General features: G+C 51.2%; 4 protein-coding genes across 5 annotated transcripts; all 4 read left to right on the top strand.

Annotated features, from left to right (window-relative positions):
• The first annotated feature begins 712 nt into the window (after positions 1 to 712).
• On the top strand, positions 713 to 7,217 carry GOLGA7 (golgin A7). Its single transcript, XM_064731138.1, has 5 exons — positions 713 to 1,009; positions 2,171 to 2,323; positions 3,232 to 3,333; positions 4,550 to 4,613; positions 5,986 to 7,217. Exons 1-4 carry the CDS (start codon positions 899 to 901, stop codon positions 4,595 to 4,597), a joined length of 414 nt encoding a protein of 137 aa, XP_064587208.1. The 5' UTR covers positions 713 to 898; the 3' UTR covers positions 4,598 to 4,613; positions 5,986 to 7,217.
• Positions 7,218 to 8,634: 1,417 nt separating this feature from the next.
• On the top strand, positions 8,635 to 11,667 carry GINS4 (GINS complex subunit 4). Its single transcript, XM_064731134.1, has 7 exons — positions 8,635 to 8,774; positions 8,861 to 8,947; positions 9,914 to 10,027; positions 10,429 to 10,526; positions 10,845 to 10,933; positions 11,232 to 11,322; positions 11,562 to 11,667. Exons 1-7 carry the CDS (start codon positions 8,676 to 8,678, stop codon positions 11,656 to 11,658), a joined length of 675 nt encoding a protein of 224 aa, XP_064587204.1. The 5' UTR covers positions 8,635 to 8,675; the 3' UTR covers positions 11,659 to 11,667.
• Positions 11,668 to 14,923: 3,256 nt separating this feature from the next.
• On the top strand, positions 14,924 to 16,409 carry LOC135456921 (protein phosphatase 1 regulatory subunit 3C-B-like). The gene is made up of 2 exons (XM_064731127.1): positions 14,924 to 15,017; positions 15,093 to 16,409. Exons 1-2 carry the CDS (start codon positions 15,004 to 15,006, stop codon positions 15,991 to 15,993), a joined length of 915 nt encoding a protein of 304 aa, XP_064587197.1. The 5' UTR covers positions 14,924 to 15,003; the 3' UTR covers positions 15,994 to 16,409.
• Positions 16,410 to 16,584: 175 nt separating this feature from the next.
• On the top strand, positions 16,585 to 25,715 carry GPAT4 (glycerol-3-phosphate acyltransferase 4). 2 transcript variants are annotated; one of them, XM_064731107.1, is made up of 13 exons: positions 16,585 to 16,642; positions 17,983 to 18,932; positions 21,393 to 21,462; positions 21,747 to 22,044; positions 22,122 to 22,196; positions 22,722 to 22,811; positions 22,917 to 23,010; positions 23,430 to 23,545; positions 23,810 to 23,865; positions 24,187 to 24,272; positions 24,450 to 24,578; positions 24,654 to 24,733; positions 25,359 to 25,715. In XM_064731107.1, exons 2-13 carry the CDS (start codon positions 18,768 to 18,770, stop codon positions 25,465 to 25,467), a joined length of 1,368 nt encoding a protein of 455 aa, XP_064587177.1. In that variant the 5' UTR covers positions 16,585 to 16,642; positions 17,983 to 18,767; the 3' UTR covers positions 25,468 to 25,715. The 2 variants fall into 2 exon arrangements, with proteins under 2 accessions (XP_064587177.1, XP_064587178.1); XM_064731108.1 differs by having other exon boundaries at positions 16,593 to 16,642; positions 17,969 to 18,932.
• Positions 25,716 to 27,156: the final 1,441 nt, after the last annotated feature.

Here is a 27,156-nt window from a genome sequence, read left to right as displayed (position 1 = left end):
CCAACTATTTTACAACAGTTTTTAACCTATTTTTAACAGCTCTCAGCAGGAGCAGAGGGGCACCGTCAGCACGAGCAGACCCTCCTGAAGGAAGTCCCGGAGGATGAGCTCCCACCACAGACACAGCCCTGCCTTCTCTGAGCTCTCTGCTGCCCTCACGGCAGCTCCCAGCCTTGCCTCAGCCTGAGGCACCGCTGCCTGGAGCTCTGGGGAAAGATTACGGGGCCGCCACCGGCCCCCGTGTGCAGCAGCGGGGATAGAGCTGCGGGGGCGGCTCGGTCTGCTCGCAGCGGCTCCGTTTTCTAGGAAAAGTCATGGAAATGATGAACGAGCTGGGAGCGGTGGCCCCGAAATAGCGCCTTGTCCTGGGATATCGCCCGTCCCCGGGACAGCGCCAGGCGCCGGTGCCTGAGGGCACGGGCGGTACCAAGTACGGCCGGGGGGAGGACCCGCCGGGAGAGCGCCGAGCCCCGGGATAGCGATGCCAGATGTTGGTGCCTGTGGGCCACGGGACAGCGCCTTGTCCCGGGATAGCGCCTTGTCCCGGAACAGCGCCTTGTCCCGGGATATCGCCCGGCCCCGGGTTAGCGCCTTGTACCGGGACAGCGCCGGCCGCCGCTGCCCTGTGGGCATGGGCGGTACCAAGTACTGCCGGAGGGGGGAATGTTACGTGAGCTGAGGTGAGCGGTTCACCCAATAGAATACGGGTGCTTTTGCGCATGCGCGCTCGTGCTGTTCTGCGGCCTCCGAGGCCGCGCCTGCGCACTGCCGCACCTGGTGGCGCCTAGCGGCACTTCCGCCCTCACCGGGAGCCGCGGCGGTTTTGCGACAGCCGTAAGTGCGCGGGGCGGGCGGCGGAAGGAGCGGACGGGAGCGGAGCGGAGCGGGCGGCGGCGCGATGAGGCCGCAGCAGGCGCCTGTGTCGGGCAAGGTGTTCATCCAGCGCGACTACAGCGGAGGGACGCGCTGCCAGTTCCAGAGCAAGTTCCCGGCCGAGCTGGAGAACCGGGTGAGGCGGGGCCGGGCCGGGGTTGGCGCACGGAGCCCCACACCGGGCAGGGCCTCACGGGCCTGCGCTCGGGGGGCGTTCGCCGGTGCCCTGCCTCGGTCAGGGCCGGTTCCGCGGGTTCCCTGAGGGCGGGGTGGCAGCTCCTGTGCCAGTCTCTGACCGGAGCCGTTCCGGTGCGGGGCGGACTCGGTTCCTGCCCGGTGTCCCCGGGCTGTGCTCGGTGCCGGGGAAGGCGGCGGGTGTGCAGCGGTAGAGCAGAATGTGCTCGTTGTGTCTCTGTGTCTCAGGTGACAGCACTGTCCTCTCCCCTGAAATCCTGCCCAGCCCGCTCAGAGCCCTCACAAATACTGTCCCAAGTACCAAATGCTGTCCCAAGTATTTTCCTTTTGGTCACCGCTATCAAAAGTGTTATCTTAGGGTGACAGCCAAACAAACACGCCTTGCTACCCTATTTTCTTTCTCTGGTTGTTTTTTTTCTCTTCCCCGTTCCTCTGTTGTGGTGTGTTTGGTCAGCACTGCAGCAACACCGAGGCACTGTGGGTGTGGATGTCCCTTCACTCTGCTCCTGTTTATTTTAACCACTTTAATATAGTTTAACCATTTAACACATCCATTTTAGTGTGTGAATTCCGGTTTTTTCCCAGTTGAATTGCACAGGCATGTTGCTCTGAATGCTTTTTTTTTCTGAAAAATCCCTTCACCAGGATTTCTTCTCCTGGGAAGATGAGATGCCTCAGAGAAAAGTGTAAATAATAATTATCTGATTGCTTCTCCTGTGTTTGGCTGCTTAGGAATGTAGTCTGGAGATTGTTTGATTAGTTTAATGTGAATTTGTGTTTTTACTTAATGACCAATCACCATCAGCTGTGAAGAGTCAGTCACGAGTTTTTATTATTCATTCTTGTTAAGCCTTCTGTTTTATCTTTTCTCTTTCTCTAGTATAGTTTTAGTAGAGTATAATATGATATAGTATAATATAGTATAGTATAATATAATATAGTATAGTATAATATAGTATAGTATAATATAATGTAGTGTAGTATAAATATAATAAAATATAATATATTAAAGCATAGGTGATCCCTGAGTGGAGCTGGATGTCCAAGGGTCCTGGTGAGTTCTGGAATGTTCTCCTGACAGCCCCACTTGCTTTCCCTGCAGATTGACAGGCAGCAGTTTGAGGAGACAGTCAGGACACTGAACAACCTCTATGCAGAAGCTGAGAAACTTGGGGGCCAATCTTACCTTGAGGGCTGTCTCGCCTGCCTGACTGCCTACACCATCTTCCTGTGCATGGAGACACACTATGAAAAGGTAGGAGCTCGTTTCCCCCTCCATCCTTGCTTCTTGGTGGTTTTTCTGTGGCTTGCAGTGTTTTGGGGCAGATTCTGTGCAGATGGACCTCAGACATGCTGGTTCTGCTCACTTTGGGACCCATGGGGGTCACTGTGAATCCACCAGAGCAGTTGTGTGTTAGTTCTCACATTGGCCTTGCTGTGCCTTTTGTGCTGTTTCATTATCAGGTTCTAAAGAAAATTGCTAAGTTCATTCAGGAAGATATAATATAAATATAAAATATACTATTAATAGTATATTAATATAATTTAATTAATATAATAGTATATTAATATAAATTGTAATATTAATATGATATTACTATAATATTATAATATAATATTAAAATAATTATAATATAATATTAATATAATACCAAGTTCTAAAGAAAATTGCCAAGTTTATTCAGGAAGTTTTAATATAGCATAATATAATATAAACATTCTATAATATAATATAAGCATTCTATAATATAATATCAACATTCTGCAATATAATGTAAACATTCTATGATATAATGTAAGCATTCTATAATATAGAATAAGCATTCTATAATGTAATATAATGTAATATAAGCATTCTATAACATAACATTCTGCAATATGATATAAGCATTCTATGATACAATATAAGCATTCTAAAATACAATTATTAGCATTATAAGCACATTATAAGCATTCTATAATAATATAATATAATATAGGCATTCTATAATATCATCATTCTAGAATGTAATGTAATGTATTTCTGTACCTCAGACATGCTGGTACTGCTCAGTTTGGGTCCATGGGGGTCACCCTGAATCCTGCACTGTGAATCCACCAGAGCAGTTGTGTGTCAGTTCTCACCTTGGCCTTGCTGTGCCTTTTGTGCTGTTTCATCCCCAGGTTCTAAAGAAAATTGCTAAGTTCATTCAGGAACAGAATGAGAAGATCTACGCTCCTCAGGGCCTTCTGCTGACAGACCCCATTGAAAGAGGATTAAGAGTTGTATCCTTCTGTGCCGTCTGGTTTGTGTCATTGAGGCACCTCTGCTCATGCTTGATCTGGGATACAGACTCAGTGATTGTTGCTGTTTGTTGTGTTCTTGTCCCCAGTCAGGTTTTGCTGTGTTAAGATTTGGCACATGAAGATGTGGAACCCAACCTTTGTGACTTGAGATCCTTTCTCTATTCCAGTAACCTCCAGAGATTCTGATTTTCTGTCTGTGTTGTAGGACAGAAATTGATGTTGTGAGAACAAGACCTGGCTGTCAGTTAATGTGCAACCCTCAGCTCAGTTCTGCTGAAGATTTTGACATACAAACATCACTGCAAGCCCAGCACTTGCTCTTGTTCTACTGTGCTTTGTTTCAACCCTTTTTCTTCAGCTTTTGAGCCACACTTTCCCCTCTGGGGGAAGAACTTGCCCCACTTCTCATTGTCACCCCTCACCACCAGGTACAGCATCCTGTGCTCAAATTCTGTAGTATCCTCACAGTTAAAGTCTCATTTGATGCTTTTCTGAATAAAAACTTGTTAAGAGAAATGCCTGCAAGGCAAGGCAAGTCCTGCCTGGAAAGGTTTGTGCAGGGGAGCTTTTGGTTTGACTTAGGAGGAGTTTCTGAACTTCTTTTGTAGCTGATAGCTCACCAGGGACTTGTACCAGACATTTTTTGTGGTTATTGCCTGAAGTTGTAAAGACCTTTCATAGCAAATGGAGAAGTATAATGAGCTACACATCTTTCTTTGAAAATATTGAAACCACAGCAATTGGAACCCAATGTATGATAAGGTTAATTCCTTGCAGTTGGGTTTTCTGTGATTGTCCAAACAGCTCAGAGCTGTCACCTCCACAACTCCTTTTTCCTCACTGTGTTTTCCATTGTGAATACACCTTCAGCATTCAACTTGAGTAAAAGCATTTTCAGTTTGGAGGTGACTTTTTAGCAGTATTAACTTTTTTTTTTGCTTAGTGCACAGCCTTCTTCAAAATTTATCAGAGGGGACAAGACTCAAACCCACACTGAGTTCCTGGGCTGGGAGCCAGTGCTCTTACCTGATGAGCCATCTCACATAGATTGTTCCTTTTGCTTTAGAGCTCTGGGACCTGCCTTTAAGCAGCTAAAATATCAAAAGTTCCATAATCTTAAAGTCTTTTTGCCTTTTTCTGAGTATGTTTTCATAGTCTCTTTATAGTGTGTTTCCCTAACAGCTTTTCTATGTAGATTGAAATTACCATTTATGAAGACAGAGGTTTGACCAGTGGAAGATAAAACTGTGGAGTCTCAGGTATGTGTTACCCTTATCTCAGATCAGTCTCAACATCTTTCTGTGCTCAGAAATGTCATGCTCAGAGTTTATCTCACCCTTGTACATAATCAAAGATTGTTCACATAAATCCTGTGTGAACCAGCTCTTGAAAATAAAAATATCAGTACTGGGCAGGATGTTGCTTAACCTAGGAGAAATTTGAGTCTGGATTGTGTAAATTTGCTAACTTGTGCTATATCATGTCCAAAATTCTTCTCAGGTCAGTAAAATGGGTTCTGTCTCTGGGTGTACTCAGCATACAGAGACTTTTTGTGTCAGTTTTTCAGTTGGCTGCAGTTCTGGTTATCATGCTGATGTCTTTACTTGTGATGTTTTCAGGTAAAAAAGCCCAGCAGGTTTGAAAAGCTCTGCTGAGAGGCTCTCAGCTCTCTTGGTGCTGCTCTCACAAAGTGAGGGGTGTTTGCAGGACTGGGCCTTGTGGTATTTTTTGGGGTCCCCCATTGAAGGGAGGAGTGGTGAATTTGACTTCATGTTTTTAGAAGGCTAATTTATTATTTTATTTATTATAAATATAAATATATTCTATGCATTCTATATATTCTATATGTAATATATGTTATATATAATATATAATATATATAGTATAAAATATAATTGTAATAATTATAAATGTTATATATATATTATACATATTATTTACATTATATATTATAAATATATATAATTATATATATAAATACACCATAAATAAAATATAAAAGAATACTATACTTAACTATACTAAAGAATAGAGAAAAGATACTTATAGAAGGCTAAAAGATACTAATTAAAAACTTGTGACTCCTTCCAGACACTGATTGGTCATTAAGTAAAAACAATTTACATGAAATCAGTGAAACAATCACAATGTGCAAATATATTCCAAAGTAGCAAAACACAGGAGAAGCAAATCAGATAATTATTGTTTTCATTTTTCTCTGAGGCTTCTCAGCCTCCCAGGAGCAAAGTCCTGGCCAAAGAGATTTTTCAGAAAATATAACAGGGGCTCATGGTAATTGTATCCAATATAAACCACTAAAATTACTGTCAGCTTTTGGAAAGGTGACACTGGGACTGGCTCCCTTGTGTTGGCTGCTCTGCAGGCCCTGGGATGGGAGAGTTAAGTTCAGATTGTTGGCAGTATGTGCAGAAAAGAGTGGGAAATATTTATATTTATGGGAAAAGAAGCAAATAGTAAAAGTGTTTATTTTTTGTTGGGACTGCTGGAATTGAGAGCTCTGGATTCTGCTCACACTGCTCACCACAGCAAGTGGTAACTGCAGAAAGGTTTGTGTAGGGGAGATTTGGTTTGGCTTGGGAGGAGTTTTAACCACCTGAACTTCTTTTCCAGATGCCAGCTCACCGGTGGACTCGCTGTACCAAGGTTCCCCTACCTCCTACTTTAGAGCATCATTCCTTTCTCTGCTGCCAGATCCACAGTGCCATCTACTACAAGGACTAACTTCCTCCAACTGCTCCCCAGGGGTGACCTAGCTGGTCAGCATCCACTTTGCAGTAGATTTGGAAGCAAGAGGATCACTTTTTAGTTTTTGTTTGGTTTGGGGTTTTCTTTTTTTTTTCCTCAAGAAAAGGCAGAAGTGGTAAAGCTGTGTTGTCTCCTGAAAGAAATGGGGCTCTGAGCCCAACAGAGGTTTAGTTTTAGTCCTGTAAGTGCAGTGCTGTTTGTCCCTGGTTTTAAACCCTTCTGTGTGTCAGTTGGGCTTTGGAAAGCTCCAGCTCCAAGTTGGGAATTTCTCTCCAGTTCAGTGTAAGAGTGCAGAGATACACAGAGCCTCTTCCCAGTGAGGAGTGACCCAAGGCAGCAGCTCCTGTGCTGGTCCTTGTGGAAAACCAAAAGGCAAAAGTGTTCCTTGAGTTAAAGTCTTGGTTATCCTGGGGAGAGGGGGCTGTAGCCAGACTTTAACCCTGCTGGTTTGTCTGCCCCTGTGTCTGTGCTGTTGTTGGCCAGGTCAGCCATGGAACAGTGAGCACAGTAAAGTGGATGCTGAGCCAATAAAAATAACAATTCCCACCCTTCTCTGATTAATATGTGAAGTGTAAAACTGTTTCTTTATGGATTTCTTATATATAATTTATAGGAAAACATTGATTTGACAAGCTGTAAGATACTGTGTAGGATGGATTTCTGAATTCTGTTTCTGGCACACATTGAGGAGTGGAGCTGTGCATTCCTCAGCATCCCCGTGCATTGCTCAGCAGAACCTGCACGAGTGCAGCTCCCCACAATCCAAGCTGGCTGAATCCCTCCCCTTCCATCCTTTTCCTGTGTCACAGCCCAGGTGTCCTGGTGTAGGGGCCCAGTGTCAGTGTCCAGTTGTGCAAGGACCTCAGGAGTTCAGGCTGGAGGGGCTGGGTTGGTTGCTGGTGGTGCTGCAGGTGCTAATACTGGATGTGGAACTCCAGGCTCATTCCTCAGCCACTGGGGGAGGGGGTTGAGATTTGATTAATATTTTCATTGTATAAATTTGGTTTTTTTCTAAACTGTAACAGTGTTTGCCTTTCACAGCTGTTGCAATATTGGCAGAAGTACTGATGGATCAGTAAACCTTTTCTTAAACTGTGTGCAGGTGTGTTGTGGCAGCGGGGCTGGGGGTGTGCCAGGGCTGGGGGCTGTGTCTGTGTGTCCAGGCTGGGCTGGGGGCTGTGTCTGTGTGTCCGGGCTGTGTCTGTGTGTCCAGGCTGGGCTGGGGGCTGTGTCTGTGTGTCCAGGCTGTGTCTGTGTGTCCGGGCTGTGTCTGTGTGTCCAGGCTGTGTCCCTGTGCCTGGCACTGGGGGCTGTGTCTGTGTGTCCAGGCTGGGCTGGGGCTGTGTCTGTCTGTCTGGGCTGTGTCTGTGTGTCCAGGCTGGGCTGGGGCTGTGTCTGTGTGTCCGGGCTGTGTCTGTATGTCCAGGCTGTGTCTGTGTGTCCAGGCTGTGTCCCCATGTCTGGGGGCTGTGTCTGTATGTCCAGGCTGTGTCTGTATGTCCAGGCTGTGCCCCTGTGTCTGGCACTGGGGGCTATTTGTGTCCCTCTGTCTGGGCTGTGTCCCTGTGCTTGGGCTGGGCTGGGGGCTGTGTCTGTATGTCCAGGCTGTGTCTGTGTGTCTGGCACTGGGGGCTGTGTCTGTGTGTCCAGGCTGTGTCTGTGTGTCTGGCACTGGGGGCTGTGTCTGTATGTCCAGGCTGTGTCTGTGTGTCCAGGCTGGGCTGGGGGCTGTGTCTGTGTGTCCAGGCTGTGTCCCTGTGTCCGGGCTTGATGGCTCTGGTGGGCCAGTGCCCACCTAGTGCTGGGGGCTGTCCCTGTGTCTGGGCTGTGTCCGTGTGTCTGTCCCTGTGTGCAGGCTGTAGGCAGTGTCCATGTGTCCCTGTGTCTGGCACTGGGGGCTGTGTCTGTGTGTCCAGGCTGTGTCCCTGTGTCCATGGTCTGGCTCCATCAAGGCCAGTGCCCCCCTGGCACTGGGGGCTGTGTCCCTGGCTCTCTCTCATGCCCAGTGCCCACCTGGTGCCTGGTCCTGGAGCCGGGAGGTGTCAAACCTGCTGAGCCCTGATTGGCTGAAATATCTGCAGCTTCCCTGGGCTTCCTCATTGGCTCAGAAGTTGCAGCTGGAAGCCGCTCCCTGATTGGTGGAGGCCACTGCAGCCCGAGCCAGCTGACTTCCAAAAGAGCTGAATCCGCCTCCTGATTAGCCAGCGTCCTGCGTCCGCTTCCTGATTGGCCAGCTCACATCGCTTCCTGATTGGTTGAAAAAGCTCGCAGCCAAGAGCCGTACCCTGATTGGCTGAGGAAGCTGCATTTCAATCCGCTTCCTGTTAGCCTAGCACCTTCAATCTGCGTCCTGATTGGCTGAAAAAGATGGCTTTTTTCCAGTCTTCATCCTAACTGGCTGAAGAACATGGCTTTTTTTCAATTCGCCTTCTGATTGGTCAGAGGGAGGAGCGGCGGCCCCAGGGCGTTTTCCGATTGGCCAAGCGGCCGCAGCGCCGTTCCCCATCTATGTTCCCGGGCATGCCGCGCATGCGCAGTGGCGCGGCCGGCCGGTGATGGCGGGAGCGATGGCGGCCGCGGCCGGCGGGGACTCGGACGGGGAGAGCGAGGAGCTGGTGCTGACCCCGGCCCAGCTGATCCAGAGCCTGGAGCAGGTACCGGGGCTGCAGCCACGGGCTAGGCTGCGGGACGGTGGGGCTGAGGATTCCCTCGGTTACACTCACAGCGTGCCTTCTTTCAGGCCTGGCTGAATGAGAAATTTGCTCCGGAGCTGCTGGAGAGTAAACCTGAAATCATCGAGTGCGTGGTGGAGCAGCTGGACCATATGGTAGGTGTGAAAAATGAGTCTTTATGATTGGCTTTTCGCAAATATTAAAGTGAATATTGTATGTGTTGTGTTAGAAAGTGATGCTGTGTTAATTCTCTTAAGTCGTGTGTTAAATATAGTTTTAGATTCTTTCACAGTTTTAGGCTATAACAAAATGTTAAAATAGAAGCTGTGCTATGTAGGATGCTTTTTTTCTAAAAAAAGAACTCATAGTGAGATAGCAGCCACAGGACACCTGAATCTTTCAGAGAAAGAGAATTTATTGCTTCATTATCAGGAGAAACGAACTTCTTCCTGCCTCGCTGGGGCAGAATGATGCTGTCAGGATTATGAGAAAGAAGTTGACACTGACAAGACAGAATCCTGTGTTTGAATGGAATTTATGCATCATGTATGAGGTGTATGAATATGCAACAGGCTGTTGTTTTTAAGGGTTAATCCTCTGTTAACGTGGGTCCTTTTTTGGGCTTATTTTGCCCAGAAAGAGGCACCTGGACTGTTCATAACTCTTTCTTTCTATTGTCTCATATTGTCCTAATCCAAATTGTCCAAATTATTATTACTCTATTTATATTATAATTTTTATAAGCATTTTATTCCTATTACACTTTTAAAATTCTAAAAACAACTGATTGGCGTTTTCACAGTAGGTGCTCCTGGCTCGGGTGTGGTTTGGGCAGGCCCTGCTTGCCTGAGGCTCTTTGGGAGTGCTGGGCTTGTTTGCTCCCCTGCCTCTAAGACAAAACTTGTCTGAGTTTCTTCTTTGAGCTTGCCTTGGAAAGGGGCTCAAGTACACAAATTACATTTTGCTGACCCAAAGTATGCTAAAGGAAGCAGTGAGCTTTGGGTCATCAAAAACAGCCTTAGTCTGGGTTTGTGGGCTCTGTATACAAAACTTGTCTTCCTCTGTTATTTCTTTGATGTTTCAGCCATTTAATTTTCATTTCTTGTTGCTTTTTCTTGCAGGAAGCCAACCTGAAACGGGCCAAGAAAGGAGACCTGAAGGTCAGTGTGCATCACATGGAGATCGAGCGGATCCGTTTCATGCTCAGCAGCTACTTGAGGTGTCGGCTGGTGAAGGTAACACTGCAGCCCAGAGGGGGAAAAAGGGGCATTTCAGGGGGGATTTTACCTGCACAGGGCCTCCTGCCTCAGCACAACATTTCATTAAAGGGTGTTCTCTGAAATGTAACTCAAATTAATTTCTTAATTTGGTGTTGTAATGCAGGAAGATCACAGCAGTGTTGATGATAATATTGTGAGTGCTGCTGGCTTTATCTGAGCCTGGGCTGGCACAGCTGAGTGTGTCCCACTCCTGTCCCTGTGTCCTGCTGGTTGTGTGCCTTGGTGGTGTCACAGTTACTTCAGGAGCAGGGATTTGGGCAGCCTGCAGCTTGTAGGGAATCCAGTGGAGAGTGGGGTTTAAACACTGAACTTGTGAGAGATCTGTGTCATCCTTTTGGGTTGTGTTCCAATATCAGATAGAGAAGTTTTTTCCCCACATCCTGGAGAAGGAGAAGTCTCGAGCTGAAGGGGAGCCCTCCATTTTATCACCAGAGGAGTTTGCTTTTGCTACAGAGTGAGTAGGTTTTCAATATATCTTCCTCCCCTTTTATAGATTATAGAAACTTATCTGTGTGCATTTGCTGATGTTCTTGAGACTGTGAGCAGACAGTCTGAAGTAAGAATCAGTGTGTCTTACCAGGAGGTTTCCTTGTGGGCAAGAAAGGAACTGAAAATGACTTTGAGTCAGCTACCAGGGTAGGCCAAGGGCTTGTTTTTGGCTGTGCCCATGGCATGAGGATGAGAAGCTGTTTCTTACTCTTGTTTTGAGCAGTTCTCTCCCTGCAGATTTGTATTTGATTAACCAACTCAATTCTTCAATGGTTTATTTCAGGTACATGGCAAACACAGAGGCTTACCTGAAAAACGTGGCCCTGAAGCACATGCCACCTAACCTGCAGAAGGTGTCTCTCCTGAAGTCAGGTGAGTCTCTCCAGACTCCAGGGTAATCTGAAAATTGTAGAAGCACTCAGAAGGGTGGGGAGAGCTCCAGGGAGCCCCAAATGTAAGGGCTAAGTCTTTCAGTTGAGCAAAGATGATGTGATGGCAATGTTGTAACGTGGTTCTGTGCTGCTGCTGCCAAGTCCTGTCTCACATCTGGTTACAAGGCTCTGGTGTTCCCTTTGTTTACCTGTCAGTTTGTTACCTGTCAGAGCCCTCGGTGCTCTGCAGAGGAATAGAAATGAGGGCTGAGCTTGTGCTCTCAATGTTTTTTCTGCAGTCCCAAAGCCCAATCTGGACTCCTTTGTGTTCCTGCGGGTGCTGGAGCGGCAGGAGAACATCCTGGTGGAGCCAGAGACGGATGAGCAGAGGTAGGGGGGCATTTCTGTGTGGGGCACAGGTGTCCCTGTGTCTCAGTGTCCCTGTGTCTCAGTGTCCCTGTGTCTCAGTGCCTCGGTGTCCCTGTGCCTCAGTGTCCCTGTGTCTCAGTGTCTCAGTGTCCCTGTGTCTCAGTGTCCCTGTGTCCCTGTGCCTCGGTGTCCCTGTGCCTCGGTGTCCCTGTGTCAGTGTCCCTGTGGGCAGCAGCAGCTCTCACCCCCTGTCTCTGCAGGGAATATGCCATCGATCTGGAGGAGGGCTCGCAGCACCTGATCCGCTACAGAACCGTGGCCCCTCTGGTGGCCTCGGGGGCTGTGCAGCTCATCTGAGGGGACAGGTAAGCACCTGCAGGGAGGAGCAGCTACAGCTCCATCTCCCCTGCCCTCACCACCACAGTGGGGTCCCTGTGGGGCTGCCTGGGGGCTGGGTCCCCTCCCAGGGCCATGGCAGGCAGAGCACGGTGGCACTGGAGGTGGGTACACAGTGTTCATGGTGGGTCTGAGGTTGAGGGAAGAGCTGAGGATCTGACTCCATGTTTCAGAAGGCTTGATTTATTATTTTATGATATATATTACATTAAAACTATACTAAAATAGTAGAAGAAAGAAAGCTAGCTAAGAATAGAAAAAGAAAGATTGATAACAAAGGACTCTCTGTCTGAGCCAGCTGACAGTGATTGGCCATTAATTAGAAACAACCACGAGACCAATCACAGATGCACCTGTTGCATTCCACTGCTGCAGATAATCATTGTTTACATTTTGTTCCTGAGGCCTCCCAGCTTCTCAGGAGGAGAAATCCTAAGGAAAGGATTTTCATAAAAGATGTCTGTGACATTGTACCACAGAGGCATTCACCACCCCCACAGCTCATCAGGCCCCTGATTGTTTGTGACATGCCCAGCAGACAATCCTTCCTGTGGCATTCCTGGCTGAGGGCAGGCTGTGTCACAGGGAAAGCTGCAGTGAGAAGCTGCTGCAGTGCCTTATTTAAGAGCAGTGGCAGATGGCATCACTAAAATGGATCAGCTGTGATCATGGACTCAGGAGAAAGTAGTTCCTGCTGTGTGTCACCTGAATGCCCTCCCTGCAGAGGGTGAGGGGCTCTGGTACAGCTTCAGGTTGTACTGTCAGACCCCCTTGTGCAGAAGCCACTGCTAAGGGAAGCTCACAGAGTTAATTTTTGCTGGTCACACAAAGCAAAAGCTTTTGGAAGTTCACACAGTTCATTTTTGCTGGTCACACAAAGCAGAAGCTCCTCTGGCAGTGCTGCCCCATGCAGGACAAGCCAGGGTGCTGTGTGGTACCTCAGCTCAGAACTTGTGGGCAGACAAAGGCTCATCAGGGCAGGGTTTGTCTTTCCTGCATGAGGAGTGTCTGGGGAGCATCTTCCCCTGCAAGGCTGGGGGTGACACAGGGCATCTTGTAGTGTGAGTGGCTTTGCATGTGTGGTTTATAGTCTTCCTAATTAATCCATTTAGGTAAAGAAGATTCTTTTCAAGTATAGACATTAAGAGGGGGCTGGGTTTAATCCTGAGGAATCAGTAGCATGTTCCTCTGGACAGCCCTCCAGGAAGGGCTTGTGAAGTGTGTATTTACAGCCAGACAACTTCACAGAGGTGACTGAAGCTTCCAGACAAAATCCTTGTTAATCTGCTGCTGTGGAAGCGTGCTGCACAGGATCTGCCTGAGGAGAGTGGCACCTCTGCAGCCTTTCTCCTTGGCCCTGTTCAGTCTGAATGCTTGTCCTGACAGCTTGTGCTTGTCACATGGCTGCAGCAGTGTGAGGGGCATCTGTCCTCTCCTAGGGGCTGAACTTTACCTGACCTGATGGTTTCCAGAGTGCCTGTGGTGGAGCTTGCAGCTGGCACATGGCTGTGTCTTCATTCATGGCTAGGGAGGAGAGTGGAGATGGCTGAGATCAGTCCAGGTGAGAGTCACTTGTGGCACACCTGAAAATGTCACCTGAAAATGCTTTTGTGTCCTTCCAAGACTAAATACAGGGACATTTGTGTAACTGCTCACACTGCACCTCTGCAGTGTGAGTGTGAGGGGCATCTGTCCTCTCCTAGGGGCTGAACTTTACCTGACCTGATGGTTTCCTGAAAATGCCACCTGCTTTTGTGTCCTTCCATGACCAAATACCTGTGTAACATTTGTGGAACTGCTCACACTGCACCTCTGCTCTGGGCTGGGGGAAGGAGAAATGTGCACAACTTTATTGAGAAAATGATGGGTTTGGTTTGTCCTTTAAATGGAGGAGAAGACGCAGCAGGGCATCCACCTTAATCTGTGCTGCTGGGAGAGAATGGGAAGAGTAGGGGCAGCTTTTCCAGTGTGTGTGGGTTCTGCTGTTGATGTCAAATACATTCCTTGTTCTCTGCTCTCCCCTGGGTGGAAATAGCTTGGGTTTACTCAGTGGTGAGCTCTGAACACAAAGCAGGTGGATGGTGGAAGAGGTCACAGGCAGGGCGCTGATGCTGAGCTGCAATTTCCCTGCCTGAGCCAGAACTGCTCTCCTGAGGGCAAGAGAAAGGTGGGACAACTTTCATTGCTAGGAAGACTCATGTTTGTGTTCTCTACCCTAGGCTGGGGGGTTTGCACTAAGATGATGTGTTCAAAGCATGTTTTTGCATCATATTTTTGCCAGCTGGGCACTGGGTTCAAGCTCACTTTGCATTGTGCTGCAGACATTCAGACATGGTGGTGATGGAGAGAGAACCATGTAGAAATATTGGTAGGTCGGTCAGCTGTGTCATGAGCTGATGAAAATCTGTGCTGTCAGCAGGAGCAATCAGGGCTGCTTAACATAAATGGCTGGACAGCTCTGGGGAGATTAGCAAGGTGAACAAGGCAGGGGTGATCTGCTTTAGGTGACAGTCTTTACTGTCAAGGAGTCACATGTGACCTGAACAGTGAGGGTGATTCTCATTAGAGATGTCAGGGACACCACGTTATCTCTTGCGTGTGAACAAATTTCCTTCTCAGTGCACACATCCAGGGTAAGAGCTTCTGAGCTGATAGAGCATGAACTGAGGGTGTGGGGTTTTCTTAGACACCCTGGAAATAGCTGTCTGTGGAAAAATATATGAGAAGGGGTGTATGAAAGCAATTCAAACCTCCCCTATTAAAGCCTGGGTAAGAGGAACATATGAAAGTCCAAAGTAAGAGGAAAATATTAAAGCCTAGGTTTGAGGAACATTTTAAAGCCTGGGTAAGAGGAACACATTAAAGCCTAGGTAAAGGAACATATTAAAGCCCGGGTAAGAGGAACATGTTATGAAGTCCAAAGTAAGAGGAACATGTTAAAGCCCGGGTAAGAGGAACGTGCCCCCCTTTCTCCCTGAGCTCCCTCCCGGTGTTGATACTGCACAGCTGCTGCTCCTCCAAAAGCACTCGTGTTTCTCTGGTACCAGGACCCATTTTTGTGCTGTTCCCTCTCCCCGATCCCGGTCCCGTCGCTCTCCGGGACGCGCCTCCGCCACCGCCGGGCCCGGGAGTAGCGCGCCCCCGCCAGGGGGCGGGGCGAGGCGGCGCAGCGCGCTCCCATTGGCCAGCGGGGAGCGCAGGGCGGCGCTGATTGGCCGGGGCGGGGTGTCCCGGCCGCGGGCGCTCCCACGGCTCCATTGATGCGGAGCGGGCGCGGCGGGAGCGGAGCGGAGCGGGCGGGACGCGATGAGCTGCGGCGAGTGAGCGGGGCCGGGCCGGGTGGGACGGGGGGCTCGCCGGGGCCGCGCCGCCTGACCCTCCCTGTTGGTCTCTAGGCTTTTCCAGGTGTGCAGCGGGCGGGCTGTGGCCCCGCCAGCCATGCCCGTGGACCTGGCCGTGCGGCTGTGCCTGAGCCATTCGCCCCCCATCCGCAAACTGCTGAACTCCTACGAGGAGCTGCGGGGCAACCGAGGCCGTAAACCCCTCCGATCCTGTCTCAACCAGAAGCTGAGCGCAGAACCTGAGCCAGAGAGGCGAGACAAGGGCTCCAAAGGCCAGAAGAAGAAGCAGGTTGTGTTTGCTGATATGAAAGGGTTCTCACTGACAGCTGTCCGCTTCTTCTCAAAGATTGAGGAGGACCTCTGTGATTTGCAGCATGCCCTGTCAGACCTTGCTGGTTTCAGACCTAAGAAAAGCCCTCTGTGGGAAGCGGGCAGGTACGTGCTGGACTTCCCACAGCCGTCTGCAAACTACGTGGCTTTCAGGAACAGCCTGCACAGCAACTTGGTGTGCCTGGAGAGCTGTGTGATCCAGGGCCGGGCTCTGTCAGGGACAGTGAAGGTTCGAAACATCGAGTACGAGAAGAAAGTGATGGTCCGTATCACCTTTGATGGCTGGAAGAGCTTCAGGGACATCCCTTGCCAGTACATGCACAGCACGTACGGCTCAGCCGACACGGACATCTTCACTTTTGAGCTTACCCTGCCCAAACCATCCATTTCCCACAGGGGTGCAGAGTTCTGCATCTCCTTCCAGTGTGGACAAAAGACCCACTGGGACAACAACCACGGGAAGAACTACAAGATCTGCCAGGTGGGCATGATCCGCCCTGTCTCCTGTGCTGTGAAGAGCGCCAGCAGGGCCTGGGAGCACCTTGGCACCTCTGGGGCTGCTGCTCTAGTCCTGTCTCGCCTGCAGACCTGGCGGCATTCAGAGACCCAGGCTCCTTATTGGTAGTGTGGGGACACGTAGGTGCCCTCCCTGTCCCTTGGGGAGGGGTCAGCTGCAGAAGATGCTCCTCACATTTTTGTTAGCTCCTTCATGGCCTGCTGCTCTGTGAGCAGCCGCCAGTCGCTGCAGAAGCTTCTTCACTTCTTGCTGCTGCTCCAGCGGCTGGAAGCTGCTGCTTGAAGCAACTCCTTCGTGTAGGTTCTCAGGGCAACACGAGAGTAGGGGCAGGGCTGTGGGCTGGCAGCCAGGTCGGGAGCCGCGGTGCCCGGTGCTGCCCAAGTGCCTTGTGTGGAGGGAGGGGGCACCATCCTGGCCTCCCGAGATGAGCTCACCCCGGGTTCGCTGTGCCAGGAGTGAGTGCCTGCGGTGGTTGGTGCTGTAACGGGGAGTTTATTATATAATAAAGCGACGGCGTTTGGCGACTCCTGCCTCCTGTGCGCCTCCGGGGCTGGGGCGGGGCCGGGCCCTCAGCGGGCGGCGGGAGGGACGCGCGGGCGCCCCCTGGCGGAGCCGGCGGTGGATTGAGCGGCGCGGCCCTGCGGGCGCGGCCCCGCGGGCGGCGCGCTGACGCCACGCACGCAGCGCGGTGCGGGGGCGCGCACGGCACGTGGCGGGGCGGAGCGGGGCCCGGTGGCGGCGGCGGCGGCAGCAGCAGGTGAGTGAGGGAGGGAATGAGTGAGTGACCGAACGCTCGCGGCGGCCTCCGCGCCCCTTCCCGCTCCGCATGGGCCCGGCAGAAGGGCCCCGGCCCGCCCGCCCGCCGTTATCCCCGGGAGCGCGGCCTCCCTCAGGCCGCGCCGCAGTGCCCCCCGCGCCGGCCCCGCGCGTCCCCGCCCCGCGCGCACCGAGCACGAAGGGCGTCGGGAGGGCCGGGCCTGGCCCTGCCGCGATCCGCCGCGCTCCCGGGGAACAGAACCGCGATCCACGCTCGCCGCCGCCCCCGGTCTGGCCGCGGCCGCCCCGGGCGGGCCGTTATGCCGCTGTGCCGAGCGGTGAATCGCTGCAGCCCCGGCACAGCGGCTCTGTGCCTGCCGGGCCCGCCCGGCCGTGCCTCAGCCCCGAGGCGGGGCCGGAGGGGCGGCTGCCGGCGGCGGGAGCCCGCGGGCAGGGCCGCAGCACACGTGGGCTGTGCCGTGCCGGTGACTGGGGCACGGGAGTCACGGCGGAGTCCTCACGGAGCGCTGCCGCCTCAGGGGCCCGTGTGACTGGTCCTGCCTGTGATGGGGGACAGCGGTGGCATCATGGGCACGTGTGGGTGACGAGCTGACGGTACACGGTCTGTGTGTGACTGTGAAGCACTAACACTATTCTTAGCCTTACTGGTACAGCAGCGTTTAATCAGCAGTTGGAACACAGTGTACAGGGGAACAAGAGGATCTTTACAGACTCCTTTGTCCTGTGTACTTTTCTGTTAAATCCCATCCTCAGGTAGCCTGTGAAGGTGGTGTCCAGAGGGCAGGCTCCCCCGAGCAGACTCATTTTTTATCATAAGGCACCGCTGACCCTGTGCGTGTGTGACCTTTGACTGATCCCTGTGCCCCAGCAAGTTCTTCTTTGACTAATCATGAGCTGTAATTCTCCCCTTAGGGGCTAACTTCCTGTCCTGAACTGTTTGTAAATCTGCCCTTTGCACTGGGGATGAGACAGGAGCAGAGGAAGTGATGCCTGTCCAGGAATCTGGGTGCCTGGCTTCCTCACTTCTCTCGGATGCCCCTGAAATGAGAGACATGATAAGGTCTTTGTCACGAGGAAGGGTTTTCTGTCCCTCCTTTCCTGTACTCGAGACCTGATTGCAGCATCCTGTGCCGTAGGCGTGGCTCTGGATGAGTGTGCATGGTATGACCGTACAGGATGAATGGCAGCAGGAGGTGATTCCCAGGGCTGTGACAGTGACAGGCAGTAGCTAGAGCATCAGAGTTGCTGATATAGAGTCTCAGTCTTGCTGTGGGGAGCTGCTGTGAATGGTGTGACCTCAGCCCAGGTACTGCCTTGCAGGTTTCAGAGCCCGCTGTCTCTGCGTTGACATCTCCGATCTGCTGACTCCAGTGCTCTCTTCCTCCTCTGCTGCTGCTGGCATGTGAGTGCCATATCTGCCAAGGAGCCAACTTGCTGTTTGAAAGCTTTCCAGGAGCACAAGCTTTCATTGGTGTCTGTGATGACCCTTCAGCGTGAGCGGATGCCAGGGGCCTCCAGAACTGAACTGGTTCCAGGCGTCATGCGAGGAGCAGCCGTGCTGGTGCGCGTGCCCTCGTGGCCAGAGCAATAATAGCTGCACACACGGTAGGCTCCTGTGAGTGCCAACTCCCTCGATCTCCTCCAATGCAGGCTCAGGGATGGACTCCACCTTGTCCCTCTGAAGAGACTCTGCATGCTCTCAGCAGCCCCCAGGGCATTCTGCTGCCAGATTCTCCAGGAGCTGCCCCGCAGCAGGACTTGCTCAGTGGCAGCCTGGGAGGGGATCAGTTCCTGCACTCGTGTTGCTGCCCTGCCCGTGGACAAAGCTGTGTGTGTGTGCTCTGAGTTCTTTGGCCTGCGTCGTCTGAACTCAGCTGAGCTCCTGGCAGACTCTGGGCTTGTTTTCCCAAGTGCTCTCTCTGATCCTGTTGCATTCCCAGTCTCAGAGCCCCAGGAGGATGTGAACTTTGGAATGGGGTCTCTGAGCACGCTGCAGACTCGGTGCATGTGTGACACTGTTGCTGACTAACAGGAGGATTGGTTCATTGCTGTGAGCAGCCCTTGTGTCTGGCTGCAGGGCACCAGCCTTGCCTGGGCCCTTCACCATGTTCCTCCTGCTCCCCTTTGACAGCCTAGTGGTTAATCTCTTGGGGATTTCCATAACTGTCCTCTTCACTCTGCTCCTGGTTTTCATCATCGTGCCAGCCATTTTTGGAGTCTCCTTCGGCATCCGCAAGGTTTACATGAAAACTTTATTAAAGATTTTTCAGGTAAGTCATGTTTTCAGAGTGTTCTCTGTGTTTACAGAGGTTTGTCCAAGCGTGGAAGAGAGGCTTTTGCCTCAGGAGGGGATTTTGGGTGACCAGAGTGGAAGATAGGGCTGTGGATGTTGTGCTGCTGCCAGTTGACCTCTGACTCATCTCAGGCTGTTTTTTCCCTGTAATTAATCTAGTAAATCTTCAAGTAGAGCAATAGTCTGGCAAGGTGCAGGATCTGAGGGGGAGCTTGGAGGGGTTCATGTCCCAGGCAGGGCAGGGTGCTGCTGCACTGGTGTCAGGTGTGATGAGGAGGGAGCAGAGCCAGCAGGTTGTTCCTCTCTGAGTCACATTTGGAGGAAACAAGAGCAGAGGAGGCAAGGCAGGACATTTGTGCTGCAAGCCCTGAGTGGTCTGTGGCCAAAACCCAGAGCTCTCCACATGCTGCTGTCCTGGAGTGTCACCTACTGAGCCCTGCCTGGACCTGCTGCCTTGGAGGACAACCAGCAGCCCTTGCCCACCCTCTTGGCACAGAGAGGCCAAGTGGAATTTTCCAGCTTGTTGTCATGCTGTTCCCTTGCCTGCCTTTGGTGGACTCATTTTATGGGCTGTCTCTGAGCCAACACCTCTTGAAGCAAGTTCCTGACCAGACCAGAATTTTTTATCTACTAGGAGTAGTAGTTGAAGCCTATACCAGCCTACCCTGGCAGCCCAGGTGGAACAAAGTGTTTGCTAGGGAGGTTTTAGGCTCTTAAATATGGAGTTTGTGCTGCTAAAGGATGTGTGGTGTAGCTACTGCTGTTGGAACAGGGCTGATTGTGCCCAGAGTATCCCTGGACGAGCTCACAGCGTTCAGCTCTTTAAACTCTTGAGTCCTCCCAAAAGCCTGAGGTATAAATGGGAAGACCCTGGGCTTTGTTTTTAACACAGATATCAGAAGACCTGACTACAAATTTACTGACTGAAGCTGGCAGAAAAAAAAGTTTTAAATGGAACTTTTCACAATGTTTTCTCTTTTCCCTCTCCCTTCAATTCAGGAACATTTACTCTCCACACCTATACTGATGTTTGAAACTATTTTTCTGAAAAGACTGGGAAGTCTATTCCACCTTTTATTAAAGGATTTTAGTGGCTGGATAGAGGAGCACTCATGCACAACTGGTCACTGATTTGGTGGAAATTAAATTTGACCATAGAATTGTATTTTTGAGGGCTGTTTCCCAGCACTCAAGGTTAATATTGGGAAGCCAGAGGGGCAGCAGCTGGGAGTGTGGTGGGGTCTGGAAGGTTGTGGGGCACAGCCTGAGCTGTGAGGCCTGGCTGGCAGGGTCTGGAAGCTTGTGGGGCACAGCCTGGCAGCAGCACACCTGTGTTGGTGGCAGGAAGGGCACCTGCCTGCTGCCTCTCAGGGGGAGCCTGGGTTTGCTGCTGCCACAGTCAGGATGGAGATGGGCTGGCCTTGCAAGCACTGCCTTCTCCATAGGCTGCTGAGCTCCTGTGAGGTCACAGCTCCTCTCCTGACCTCTGGGATGGCAGCATCCAGGCAATCTTGTGCAATGCTGGAGTTTGGCTGCTGGCAGAGGCAGCTGCAAGGTGAGCAGGATGCGCTGTGTGCAATCAGCATTCCCTCATTGCTTTCTCCTGGTATGGGCTCAGATTGGGATGCCTTTCCCAATCCCAACTTCCCTCTTCACAGAGAAGCACGTTGTACACAAATCCTTCTTCTTCAGAAGCTTCTCCTTCCAGACCTGTATGAATTACAGGCTGTGAAGGTTGTTTGGAGGGCAGGCAGGAATTCTGCACAGAAATACAGCCTGCAGCTTGTGCTGCTGCCCTTGAAAATTAGCTGATAGAACAAGTAGTCCTGGCACAGGGTTTGGCAACCAGCTGTCTGAGGGTGCTTGCTGCTGCTGTTTTGGGCAGATTGCTGAGCTGAGAAGCAGCAGCAGCCATCAGCTGAATCAGAGGGGACAGGATCCCATCCCATCCTCAGCCTGATGTGTCAGCAGCAACCTGAAAACAGTCTCTGCTTTGAATTTGGAAGAAACAAGGGTTGAAGGGTAGCACTGGTGCCCTGACCAGCTTCCTACACTGTGCTGCAGACAGCCCAGAAGCTGTGCAGTGGCAACCACGTGTGCAAGGTGCAGCAGAGCTGATAGGTCACAGAACCTGCAGAAAACCTTGGTGTGCCATCTCACCACTGAGCTGAGAGATCACAGAAACTGCAGAAAACCTTGCTGTGCCATCTCAGCACTGAGCACTCTTCTTCCCTCTGGCACTCCCAGTTTCCCAGGCCAGTCTCTGTTTCCACCTCAGTTGGGTTCATCACTTACTCTTTCTTTTTTGTATGGAAGCCTCCTACTTTAGCCTCATCTTCTCCCCTCTACTATGGTCCTTCCTGAAAGCCAGCTCTGAAATGGGCAGTAGTGTGGAGATAAAGCTTTGCCAATCTTGGTTGTCCTGTCTGTCTTGCAGTGGGCAACACTAAGAATAGAGCGTGGTGCCAAGGAGAAGAACCATCCCTTGTACAAGCCCTATGTCAATGGTGAGATCCTGCTCTGCATGGGTGCATGGAGATCAAAATTCTTGTGGGGAGGTGGGGTAAATGTGGTGTCTGTGAGCAGCTGAGGTCTGCTGGGAAGTCTTTTCCATGTGGGAGGGAGTTCTGTTTCATGAGGGAGGGCAGGGAAGCGCCCTGGGAGTGGGGAGGTTTATGCCTGTCTGGACTGGAGGAAGGAATGGGACCCTGAGGAAGAGAGACCTTGGGTTTTGTCTCTCTTTGAGTGGGCAAATCCCATTTTGCTGAGAGCTGCCTGTGGTGTGTTGCAGGTATCATTGCAAAGGAGCCAACGTCCCTGGAGGAGGAGATCAAGGAGCTGCGCCGCAGCGGCAGCGGGAAGGCCCTGGACACGCCCGAGTTTGAGCTCTCAGACATTTTCTATTTCTGCCGTAAAGGCATCGAGACCATCATGGATGATGAAGTGACCAAGAGATTCTCAGCTGAAGAGTTGGAATCCTGGAACCTGCTCAGCAGGACCAACTACAACTTCCAGTACATCAGCCTGCGCCTCACTGTGCTCTGGGGGCTCGGGGTGCTCATCCGCTACTGCTTCCTCCTGCCCCTCAGGTGGGTCCTGATCCTGGCACCTGCCTGCAAGAACGTGCTGCTGGCCTGGTTTTTCTAGCATGTTCTTCTTTCTGCAGGATAGCCCTGGCATTTACTGGCATCAGCTTGTTGGTGACTGGTACCACAGTGGTGGGATATTTGCCAAATGGAAGGTGAGTGCATCTTTGAGGGAGAAGCAGATGGGGAGCACTCCATCCTTATAATCCTGAAATTTCCCTACAAAGCTTTCTGTTCTACCACCTGCAGGCAGAGCAGGTGGTCTCTGAGGAATGGGCACCCTGTAATTTTCAACAAGGGGCTTAGATGTGAGCACTAAACATGTGGCAGAGTTCTCAGCCCTGACCTCTGAAAGGAGTAATAACAGAAAAGAGCAAAGGCCAAAATTTTATTCTCATAAATTAAGAATCTGTGATTATAATCTGACAGCAAAGCCCAGGACATGCTGTGTTTCTGTAGGAGATTTCACTGGGCTGAGTGGCACTGTTACAGGGGATATTGTAGTATATACAATATATATTGTGTATATATAATATATACGATATATATTATATATTGTATATATAATATACATTATATATATTGTATATATATTATATATACAATATATATTATATGTTGTGTATATAATATATATAATATATAGAATGGGGAGTGATGGTCTCTGTCCTGGGCTGCAGGTGTAAGGATTTCCTGAGCAAGCACGTGCACCTGATGTGCTACAGGATCTGTGTGCGTGCCCTCACAGCCATCATCACGTACCACGACAGGTAAGGGCTGTCTGCTCCAGGCTGTCCCTGCCCAGGGGTGCTCCATGCTGGGCATTATGGAGCTCTCTTCCTTCCTCTTTCTTCACCTCTGCCTTTGTTTTGTAGAGAGAACAGACCCCGAAATGGAGGCATCTGTGTGGCCAATCACACCTCCCCCATTGATGTGATCATCCTGGCCAGTGATGGCTACTATGCCATGGTAAGGTACCAGCTCTGCCTGCCCACCTGCATGGAGGGGGCAGCAGAGCTTGTTGTGGGGCAGCAAGAGTCCTTTGAGCATGTAGAACTTCTTGACCCTGCATGATATGGTGGGGCACTGTCAGACTCTGTTGTCTGTGGTGTGCAAGCTCAGCCTGGAGCTCAGAGCACCAGGGGTCTGTGGGTGCAGCTTTGCAAGAAGAGCTCCAGGCTTTGCTGTTGCTGGAAGAGCAAAGTGCTTCCCCATGGGGAAAGCACTTGGGGTTTGCTGTGTCTGTCTTTCTGATCACAGCCTGGGACTTTTCCTCTTAGCCTTTCCAGGGGAGGGGCTGGAAGATGAAGCTCAGTCTGGCTGTGAATGCAGCCTTGACTTTGATGTGTGCCCAGGTCTTGTAACTTGTGTGTTCTTGCCCTGTTCAGGTGGGTCAGATCCATGGAGGGCTCATGGGTGTGATCCAGAGAGCCATGGTGAAAGCTTGTCCCCACGTCTGGTTCGAACGCTCCGAGGTCAAGGATCGTCACCTCGTGGCCAGAAGGTGTGACAGTGGGTGACAGTGGGTGATAGTGGGTGACAGTGGTGACAGTGGGTGACAGCTGCTTGCAGGGGTGCCTCTGAGGGCTGGGGGAGGTACAGAGCTGCTCACCTCCCTTGGAAGAGGCCTCATAAGTGCTGGGAAATTGTGCCCCTGTTTTTGCACCCTGATAGTCCCTGGTGACTGCAGGGTGTGGGTTATGTGCTGTGTGCATTGTTACTGAGGGTGTCTGTCCCTTCTGCTGATTTTTGACATTCTTCTGTTTAGGCTCACAGAACATGTCCAGGACAAAAGCAAACTGCCCATTCTTATTTTTCCAGAAGGTGAGTGCAATGAGGCCAGAGAAGCACCAGGTGGAGAAGGCACCTTGAGACAGCACCACATCTCTGTTCCTTTCCTTCTTACATAGCCAAGGGCTTGAGACCCTCCAGTGAGACAAAAGGGACATTGTGTCTTTAGAGCTGAGTGAGCCCAGAGTGACACACATGATGTCCCAGGGACCCTTTCTGTGCACACAGAGAGCAGGGCTTGGATGGAGAGTTAGGGGAGAGTTGCTGGGTTCCTGTTGCCCTGCCCTTAACCTGTAGCTTAGACTTCTGACCTGATTTGCAGAGGGAAGTTAAGATTGTGCCTGTCTCTTACAGGAACATGCATCAACAACACATCTGTGATGATGTTCAAAAAGGGGAGCTTCGAAATTGGAGCTACAGTTTACCCTGTAGCCATCAAGGTATGACAAGGCACAAGTCTGTCTGTCCCTCTGTACCTCTGTCCTGGCAGCCCAGCCCAGCCTGCTCTGAGGGCACAGGAAAGCTGAGGTCACTCCATGTAGTGAGCTGAGCTTTAGCTCAGTTTGGGGTGGAAGTTGGAGCCTCAGAGAGATTTCATGAACTCTTCTGCCTTTTAGTATGACCCACAGTTTGGAGATGCCTTTTGGAACAGCAGCAAGTATGGCATGGTGACCTACCTCCTGAGGATGATGACCAGCTGGGCCATTGTCTGCAGTGTCTGGTACTTGCCCCCAATGACCAGGCAGGTAAGTTGACCCAGATGTGTGACCACTTTCCTCTGTGTCCCTTTGCTCCTGCTGATCACTCTTGTTTTGCCCCAGCCTGAAGAGGATGCAGTGCAGTTTGCCAATCGAGTGAAGTCAGCCATTGCCAGGCAGGGGGGCCTTGTGGATCTGCTCTGGTGAGTCCCAGCAGGCTTTGCTCTTCCTGGTGCCAGAGTTCCTTGTCCTGGGATGTGCTCATGGGCTGCAGAACTCCATTTGTTTCTTGCTTAGAGTAGAACAGGGTAGGGTAAAGTTTTACCCCCTTGCTCAGGGTAGGGTAAAGTTCTACCCCCTTGCTTAGGGTAGGGTAAAGTTCTACCCCCTTGCTTAGGGTGGAGCAGGCCTCTGGAGGAATGTGCTTCTGTAGTAGGCACCAAAATCTTTGCCTCTTCTGTATGCTGGGCATCAGAGCTTCATTCTGTGATTCTAGCTTGCATTTGGATGCCCTGGGTTTGGCTTGTTTCCTCTCAGCAAGGTGTGTTCAGTTTGGGAACCTGCTTTCCTAGGCACTGAGGGCTCAGAGCTCAGGAGGCAGGCTGGCACTCTCCTGTAGCTCTGCTAGAGTAGCTCATGTTTCTGGCAGAGTTGCTCTTTTGAGCACAGTGCAGGGCCATGGGGGCAGCTCCTGGCAGAACCAGGTAAGGAAGGTGATCACACCTTTGGGGACAGGTGTGCCCTGGCAGCATGTGGCACTGGAATTCTGACTTGCCCAGATGAAGATGGTGCCTGCCTGCAGCCTCTCTGATACGACTCTCTCCCCAGGGATGGAGGACTGAAAAGGGAGAAGGTGAAGGATGCTTTTAAGGAGGAGCAACAGAAACTCTACAGCAAAATGATTGTAGGCAGCCACGAGGACCGGAGCCGCTCCTGAGTGTGCTGCCTCCAGCACTGCCACCTGCTCCAGCACAGCCAGGGCTTGTCTGGGGAACTCTCAACTCAATCTTTGGACTTGGGCTCCTCCAGAGCTGTTTGGACTCGCTTTTTCATCCTCTGGCTGTTGTTTTGAGGAGCACTAATGCTGCCTGGAGTCTTTAGGCAGCTCATGGCAAAGATGCCTTCTTGTTACTGTTACAGTGAAGCCCCTTGCAGGGGCAGTATTAAATGAAACTCTGATGGTGTCATGTGCTTCCATCTGGTGTGTCCAGCCCCAGGGAAGGACTGGGGTGATGTGCATGTGTGTCAGTCACAGGTCTCTCACAACACAAAAGCTGCTGAGCTGGGCTGAAATTGGCTGCCTTGACAACCAAGGGAATCCTCATCAGCCTGTCCCACTCATGTGTGAGGCACAAACCCCTTAGGAGCAGAATGTGCCTCTCAGGCCATTTTCAGATCCACTTCCAGGAGAAATCTTTTTCTTTTGCCACCTTGCTGTCAGCTGGACCCAGACTGTTGCTTCTACAGTGTCTGAGTAGCAGCATCTTCACTGCTCCTGGTGCAGTAAGGATCACACTCCTTGGAAATCCTTTCCTTACTCCTTGGAAATCTCCCTCTGTCCCCTGGGGTTGTCCCTGGAGTGGCAGGTGGGGCTCCTGAGGAATCTGAACGTGCTATAGTGGGAGCCTGGAGTGTGTAGGAGAGCCCAAGGCTTCATGGCTAGGGCAGCAAATCCCTTTTCAGATGTCTCCTGAGGGAAACTGGCATCTGAGCTTGTCATGCACACATGGAAACGGAAATCTTGTGCTGGAGGTGGTGCCCCTTTCTGCTCTGCACATAAATTATTTGGTAAAACAACTTGCATTTGAGCATTTCTCCCATGTGGTTTCCCATTTTCCTCACATTCCTACAAACTTGAGCACTTGCACTGGGTTCTCTGCTCTTACAAGCAGGAGCTGTTTCACTGCTACCTGCTGAAACCTGCTTGCATTTTCTAGTGCTCTGGAGAAGGCAGTTCCCCAAGTGCCTCCTTTGTACCTTCAGTGTTTGTTGGGAAGGGCATTGCTATGCCAGGTGAGGACAGCTGCTCTGTGTAAGTGGCCTTAAATCTGAATTTTCATTTTTTATCTACCTGATGGAACTTTGCTGCTCTGGCTGCCAGCTCAGGGGCCATTTGGATGAAGAGCCCTGGGGGGAGGCACAGTGAGTTGTGGGTTGCTGAGGCAGTGCTGTGGATGGCCCTGCAGCTGGGGACACACCTGGGGACAGGGACATCACTGCCTGCTCATCTCCTTCACTTCTCCCCATTCAGCAGCCCCTCCTGAGCCCTGCCAAGGGCTGTGTCCCCAGATCTCTCCTCTCTGAGGGTGGCACAGACATTTCCTTCAGGTGCTCAGCCTTGCCATGCCCTCAGGCACTTGGATCCAGCTGCAGGTGCCTGCAGAGCCAACCTGCAGAGCCCTCCTCAGCTCTGCAGGACATGCAGCCACCCTGCAGTGCTTGGGGACAGTCCCCAGCAGCATTCAGGACACTCCACAGCAGGCAAGGAGCTGGCTGGACAGGTTAGGAGGCACACATCCATCTTCCCTTGCCTCTCCCACCCCATGCCCCCAGTCAATACGTCTCTCTCCGATGAGAAAGTTAATAAATTTAGCTCTAGATTAAAAGTATCGATCATTTCATTTGG

This window comes from Zonotrichia leucophrys, chromosome 22, assembly GCF_028769735.1.
Source record: "Zonotrichia leucophrys gambelii isolate GWCS_2022_RI chromosome 22, RI_Zleu_2.0, whole genome shotgun sequence".
NCBI lineage: Eukaryota > Metazoa > Chordata > Aves > Passeriformes > Passerellidae > Zonotrichia > Zonotrichia leucophrys.
Note: the sequence above shows the minus strand (reverse complement) of the source record. Positions and strands in the feature narration are given on the sequence as shown.